A 7,957-nucleotide genomic window follows, 5' to 3' on the forward strand; every position below is an offset into this window, starting at 1 on the left:
CATATGCAGCAGGAGTGATTTCAGTTTACAGAGAATTTTGTGGCATACAACTCAGCAGCTTCCACCAACGATGAAGTCACTGCCTGGGTGCATAGATCCTGACAACTGTCCTAGAAGTATTTAAGTTTCCTAGAGCCAGCCATTCCTCAGTACCCACCCCCAGGCCCCAGACCACCCTCCTGCCAATACCCCTACCAAAACCACACCCTTCCAGAGCCAGGACCCACATGAGTAACCATTCAAATACTCTGTGGCTGCACAGGTGTAGAACACCAGCCACCCTGGTCCCTTCCAACCTCCACCAGGACCCAGGAGTTAAGCTTACAGCCAATCCAGTTTTCTCGTAGGTGTGCAAGAGCAAGACACCAGCTTAAGTACCCTGGGCTGACGCACTTGGGGGCACAGATAGCCCCTCTAGCCATGGCCTGATCCTATCATTTGCATCTGCTACAGTGGGTACACACACAGAGGAGAGTGTGCAGTGATGGGTGAATTCTCTGACAGCCAGGCCCCCAGCAACAGCTGCTTATGGAAAGCATGCTCAGCCTTCTGTCACTGGCCTGCAACACCATGCCCACCTATAGATAGCATCTCCAGCTTCACTCCAGCAGGACTCTCACCACTGGCCCTCACTATACTGCATAGGCACAGGGGAAAGATCGTGTGGCCACAGGACAGCATACTGACACCTAGGGCCCCCTGATGTCCTTGTGAGTCTGTATCAGGCCCAGTCATTTGTCCCTGGCCAGCAACACCACACTCACCTATAGATAGTCCCCACAGCTGTGAACCTGTGAACCCCTAGCCTGATTCCCATCCCTGGCTTTCAAGTCCGTATGCATGCCTAGGGGAAGAAAGTGCAGCTGTACAAGAGCACACCATCATCCAGGGCCCCCTGTAGCTGTGTGTGGGCTCATATCAGGCTCTACATTGGCTGACACCACCATGCCCACAGGTGGCTAGTTTCTCTGGTTGTGGACCTGCATGACCCCCAGCCTTACCCCCATCACTGTACTCCACTGCAGTCTGCATACCTAGGGGTAGAGTGTGAAGCCATAGGAGAGCACACTGGCACCCAGGTCCCCCACAGATTCCAGTGAGTGCATAGATGGCCTTGGCCTTTGTTACCCACCCTGACCACAAGTGTGTCTGCAGGTGACCACTGCTGCCACATAGACACCTGCACTAGGCCCTCACAGCAGAGTATGTGTACACCACTGGCTCTGGCCACCATTACTGCCTGCCCTGGTCCCTAGCTATGGGTCCTGGAGTCACCACTCAGGAGCCCAACAGCCCTTGCAGCCACTGCATTCTCTCCACCATGCTCACCAACAAACACACAGTTGTTGATACTGTGGACCTCAGTGGCCTGAACTGAAGAGACATTACAGCCTCCTTGGACCCGCTGCTGCTGTGTGCCCCTGCCCTTAGTGCCCTGCACCAGTAGATGCAGGGTCATAGCACAGCCCAGTGTGCTGCACATCCACACTGCAGAATCACTCCATAAAGTCTGGAAGAGGTGACTGCTCCTTGAAATGCATAGATACCTACACAAGGCAACAGTGATCTGGGAATCAGGGAAACGTGTTCACCAAAGGAACACAGCAAACCTCCAGTAGTGGGCACCAAAGAAATGGAGATCCAGGAATTTTCTGACAAAGAATTCACAAAAAAATTGTTCTACAAATGCTCAGAGGGTTATAAGAGAACACAGATAAGCAAATTAATGATATCAGGAAAACAATACAAGAACAAAATGAGAAGCTCAACAAAGTGTCAGAAAACATAAAAAAGGACCAACCTGATATTTCAGAGCTGAAGAATACAAGCAGCTGAATAATTCAATAGAGAACTTCAACACCAGACTTGAACAAGCAGAAGGGAGAATCAGTGAGCTAAAAGACATTATCTATTGAAACTATACAATTAGAAGAGCAAAAGGAAAAAAAGAACGGTGAAAAGGAATCAAGAAAGCCTATGTGAGTTTAGGGACACCATCAAAAAGCAATAATGTATGAATTACTGCCACCCCAGAAGGAGAAGAGAAGGACAAAGGATTACAAACTTATTTAAAGAAATAATGGCTGAAAACTCCCCAAAGATGTGGACATCTAAGTTCATGAAGCTAATAGGTCACCTCAAAATTACAACCAAAAACATGCTTCACCAAAACACATACCAATAAAATTGTCTAAAACCAAAATCGAAGGGCAGGCTGGGTGGCTCAGTGGTTTAGCACCGCCTTCGGCCCAGGGCGTGATCCTGGAGACTGAGGATCGAGTCCCGCGTCAGGCTTCCTGCATGGAGCCTGTTTCTCCCTCTGCCTGTGTCTCTGTCTCTCTCTGTGTCTCTCATGAATAAATAAATAAAATCTTTAAAAAAACAAAACAAAAATCGAAGAGAGAGTTTTAAAAGCAGCAAGAGAAAACAATTTTTCTCTCATACAAGGGAAGCTCCATAAGGCTATCAGTGGGTTTTTTGGGAGGGACCTTAAAGGCCGGGAGAGAATGGGATGATATATTTAAACTGCTAAAAGAAAGAAACTGCCAACCAAGAGTTCTTTACCCAGCGATGCTGCCCTTCCATATTGAAGGTGAAATAAAGACTTTCCCTAGTAAACGAGAGCTGAGGGAACTCGTTGTGACTAGCCCTATGTCACAAGAAATGCTGAAAGGAGTTCTTCAAGCTGAAACTAATTGGTAACACCAAAACATATGAAAATACACAACACGCTGTTAAAGGTAAGCATACAGTCAGACTCAGAATACCCTAAGACTGTAACGTGGTGATGTGCTGACTAGGTAACTTTAAAATAACGGATAAGAGACAAAGGTATTGAAAACAATTTGTTAACGGACACACACACACACAAAATATAAATAATGATGTAAAAAAAGTAAATTTGGGTGAGGAATAATAGGATAGAGTTTTGGTATGTCATCAAAGTTAAGCTGTCAGCATAAAATAGACTGTCATACCTACAGGATGTTGTGTGTAAACCTCATGGGAGCCAAAAAGTAAAAACTACCATAGATACACAAAAGATAAAGAGAAAGTAATCAAAGCATACCACTACAAAAAATATTCCATTTACAAAGGAGGACATCAAGAAAGGAATAGTGAAAAGTGGAACTAGAGAACAGCCAAGAAACCAGTAGTAATAAGGCGGCATTAGTATGTCTTATCAATAATTACTCTCTTAATGGATTGAATCCACCAATCAAAGGGCATAGAGTGGTTTAGTGGACAAAAAGCAAGATCAAACTATGTGCTGCCTAGGAGGGACTCACCTCAGCTCTGAGGACATACATAGATCCAAAGTGAAGGGATGACAAAAGCTATTCCATGCAGGTGGAAACCAAAGAGAGTGGGGTTACCTATACTAATGTCGAGCAAAATAGACTTTAAGCTAAAATGGTAACGAGAGACAGAGATGGTCGTTAGGTAATGATGAGGGGGGGTCAATTCTTCAGGAAGATGTAACAATCATAAATATGCACTCAACATTGGAGCACCTAAATATATTAAGCGAATACTTAAAAAAACTGAAAGGAGAAATAAACAGCAATAGGATAATACAGGGAGACTCCAGCACCCCACTTTCAATATTGCATGGATCTTCCAGACAAGAACATCAACAATGAAGCACTGCACTTGAGCCGTACTTTAGACAAAACGGACTCAACAGACATATATAGAACATTTCATCTGGCAGCAGCAGAATACACGTTCTTCTCAAGTGCGCATGGAACATTCACCAAGATAGATCACAAAACAAGTCTTAGCAAATTTAAGAGCATTAAAATCATACTATCTTTTGTGACTGCAAGAGTATGAAACAAGGTACCACTAGCAGGCAAAAAGGTAGAAAATTCACCAGTATGTGGAGATTAAACAACATGCTTCTGGATAACACTTGGGTCAAAGAAGAAACCAAAAGAGGAAATCCAGACACAAATGCAAATGGAAGCATAGCATATCAGAACTGCTTTTGCAGCAACCTATATGTTTTGTTTTAAGAGGGAAATTTACAGTGACAAACACCTACATTAAGAAACAAGAATGATCTCAACCTAAATTTTCACCTCAAAGAGCTAGAAAAAGAAGAACAAACTAAACACAACGTCAGCAGAAGGGAGGAAGGAACAAAGATCCGAGTGGAAATAAATGTACCAGACACCAGAAAAAATGATAGACAAGATTAATGAAACTAAGAACTGGTGATTTGGAAAGATTAATAAAAGTGATGAAACTTCAGCTAGGCTACCTCAGGAAAACAGAGAGAAGACTCAAATAAAACCAGCAGTGAAAGAGGGGACATTACAACTGACACCACGGAAATACAAAGGACCACGAGAGATTACTACAAATGGTTATATGCCAACAAATGGATAACCTAAAAGAAATGGATGTATTCCTAAAACACACAATCCACCAAGACTGTGTCATGAAGAAACAGAGAATCTGACAGGCTAATATCAAGTACGGAGATTGAATCATTACTTAAAACCTGCCAAAACAGAAAATCCCAAGAACAAATTATTTCACTGGTGACTTCGACCAAACACTTAAAGAACTAGCACCAAAAAGAAAGAAAGAAAGAAAGAAAGAAAGAAAGAAAGAAAGAAAGAAAGAAAGAAAGAAAGAAAGAACTAGCACCAATACATCACAAATTCTTCCCAAAAATTGGAGAGGAAGGAATACTCCCAAACTCATTTTACAAGGCCAGCATTACTATGACACAAAAGCCAGGTAAGAACGCTACAAGAAAAGAAATTGACAGACTAATATCCCTGATGAATACAGATGAAAATATTCTCAAAAAATAAAAATAAAAAACATGAGCAAACTGAATTCAACAGCACATTAAAAATAAATCATCCACCATGATCAAGGGGGATTCATCCCTGTGTTGCAAGGATGGCTCAACATATGCAAATCAATAATTGTGATACACTGCATTCACAAGACAAAGGATAAAATCATAGAATCGTCTTAGTAGATGCAGAAAAAGTATTTAACAAAATTCAATATCCGACTCTGATTTAAAAAAAAAAATCTCAAGAAGTGGGAATGGAGAGGACACACCTCAACATAGTAAAGGCCATGTGTGACGAGCTGACTCAATGGTGAAAAGCTGAAAGCTATTTCTCTGAGATCAGAAACAAGACGACAAGGACACCCACTTTTGCCACTTTTATTCAACATACTATTGGAAGTATGAAGACCATTTAGGCAAAACAAAACAAAACAAAACAACCACGAAAAAGAAATGAAAAGGCATTCAAGTTGTAAGGGAAGAAGTAGAACTGTCACTATTTGCAGATGACATAATATTACTTATAGAAAGCCCTGGAGACTCCACCAAAAGACATTTAGAACCAATAAATGGATTCAGTAAAGCTGCAGGAAACAAAATCAAAATTCAAAACTCTGTTGCATTTCTGCACACTGCTAACAACCTATAAGAAAGAGAAATTAAGAAACCAATCCGTTTACAATTGTATCAGAAAGAAGAAGATAACTGAGATTAAATTTAACTGAGGAAGTGAAAGATCTGTACACTGAAAACTATAAGACAATGATGAAAGAAATTGAACAGATGCAAATAAATGGAAAGATATTCCATACCCAGGGAGGGGAAGAATTGGTATTATGAAATGTTCATCCTACCCAAAGCAATCTAGAGATTGAGTGCAATCCCTACTGAAGTTCAATGGCATTTTTCACAAGAATAGAAGAAACAATCCTAAAATTTGTATGGAACCACAAACCCCCCCCCCCAAAAAAAAACCCAAGTAACCAAAACAGTCTTGAGGAAGAAGAACAAGGCAGGAAGCCTCATACTCCCTGATTTTGAACTATTTTACAAAGCTATAACAATCAAAACAGTATGGTATTGGCATAAAAACAGATGCATAGATCAACAGATGAGACTAGAGAGCTCAGAAATAAACACAGACATATACAGTCAATTAATTTACAAAAAGAGCCAAGAATATACAATGGGGGAAAGAACAGTCTCTTCAATAAATGGTGTTGGGAAAACTGGACAGCCACATGCAAAAGAATAGAATGGGATCACTGTCTTACACCACAGGCTAAAGACTGAATGCAAGACCCAAAACCATAAAACGCTGGGAAGCAATCATAGGTGCTAAGCTCCTTGACATCAGTCTTGGCGACTAATTGATTGATTGAGTTTTTGGATCTGACACCAAGAGGAAGGATAACAAAAGCAAATATAAACAAATGGGGCTACATCAAACTAAAAAGCTTCTGCACAGCAAAGGAAATCATCAGCAAAATGAAAAGCCAACCTACCGAGTGGGAGAAAATATTTGCAAATCATGTATGTGATAAAGGGTTAATATCTAAACTATATAATGAATCCCAAAAACTCAAAAGCAGAAAAAAGAAAAATCAAACAACTTGATTAAAAACTGGGCAAATGATCTGAATAGACAGTTTTCCAAAGAAGACATACAGATGCCCAACAGGTACATGAAAAGGCCTTCCATATCACTAATCAGGGAAATACAAATCAAAGCCACAACAAGGTACAACTTCACACCTGTTAGAATGGCTATAATCAACTGCCTTTGGGTAGATAAACGGAAAGGAACCGGTCTATTTTATGCCACCCTTGTGTGCTGCTCCTTACCCAGGAAGAGAGAGCCCCGCCTCTCCGCAAAGTAATTGAATAAAAATGGAAGGTGCTCAAGAAGTGCTACATCCTGTTATACATTCGTTAACTATTTAAACACAGGTGTCATTTTCTTCCTTGTCTCCCTATGTGCTCCTGTGTTTCTATCACCACCACTTTACCTTTGCTGCCATTTTAAGGGGTAGACACCTTGACTCTGGGTCTCCAGAGCATCCTGGTTTCTAGCGCATCCTGATCCAATGGCACTTACTGCTTATCAGAAATAAGGTGATGATGTGGAATATGAAGTATTCTGATAAAAACATGACTCTTCTAAGATCTGTTACTGTTTTGATGTTGAAAAACAGTAGACAAAATGCACAATGAAATGGAGTAGTTGAAAGTTTTTCTGACCGAGGTACCAAGAAGTTTAGAGGACACTGGATTCCCTCTCTAATTGTCTGATGTGATGTCAAACTCGAGGGTATGCAATCATAAGTGACACAGCCTGGCATAGAACCCCACTTCCCCGCGTTGTATTTTGTCCAATCAGATACAGAGGTTGCCTGTGACGTCAGGAAATGCAGCGACTATAAAGGGGCCAGTGCTCCTCAGCAGCCGCCATTGTCCGTCCTTCTGAGCTGTCGGGAGGGTGAGCCCCACATGGCTGAGCCTGGCTGTGAGACCTCTTCGGAGGAATGCCTGGGCACTAAAGAGCCCAGGGAAACCGAACCAGAGAGCCCGAAGAGGAAGAAGCCAAGGCGTCAATGCCACCGTCGCTGCCGCCGGAGCTGCTCAGACAGTTTCGCCATCTACTTCCCCAGGGTTCTGAAGCAGGTTGACGAGGGTCTGAGCCTCTCACAGAAGGCTGTGAGCATCATGGATTCGTTCGTTAAGGACATCTTAGAGCGCATCGCTGACGAGGCCTCTCACCTGGCCGGCTCCACCAAGTGCTCCACCATCACCTCCAGAGAGATCCAGACCGCCGTGCGCCTGCTGCTGCCGAGGGAGATTGGCAAGTACGCGGTGTCTGAGGCCACCAAGGCCATCATGAGGTACACCTTTAGCAAGTGAGCTGCCTCAGGACCACCTCACAAACCAAAGGCTCTTTTCAGAGCCACCTCACTTGGCAGAAAAAGACCTGTAGCTCTAAAAAGTGGGACAAACTCTAGTTTTTGTTCTTGTGGCATTCTGCAGATATTTAAAGTATTTTTTACCATGAACAAAACATGATCAACTCTCCTTTAAAGTATATTTGAGTGCCGTTTATTCCTTGGACAATTGTGAACTCTCCTTAACCATGCTGCATTT

At 42.4% G+C, this 7,957-nt stretch overlaps 1 protein-coding gene across 1 annotated transcript; it reads left to right on the forward strand.

The window, feature by feature from the left end:
- The first annotated feature begins 7,309 nt into the window (after positions 1–7,309).
- LOC129518206 (late histone H2B.L4-like) lies at positions 7,310–7,720 on the forward strand. The gene has a single exon (XM_055338237.1). The coding sequence runs from the start codon at positions 7,310–7,312 to the stop codon at positions 7,718–7,720; it is 411 nt and encodes a 136-aa protein (XP_055194212.1).
- Positions 7,721–7,957: the final 237 nt, after the last annotated feature.

The sequence above is a fragment of the Nyctereutes procyonoides genome, unplaced genomic scaffold (assembly GCF_905146905.1).
Source record: "Nyctereutes procyonoides isolate TBG_1078 unplaced genomic scaffold, NYPRO_anot_genome, whole genome shotgun sequence".
Taxonomy (NCBI): Eukaryota; Metazoa; Chordata; class Mammalia; order Carnivora; family Canidae; genus Nyctereutes; species Nyctereutes procyonoides.

What these genes read in the sequence shown, in the direction of transcription:
- LOC129518206 (XM_055338237.1), top strand. Translation starts at nt 7,310, where the DNA reads ATGGCTGAGCCTGGCTGTGAGACCTCTTCGGAGGAATGCCTGGGCACT.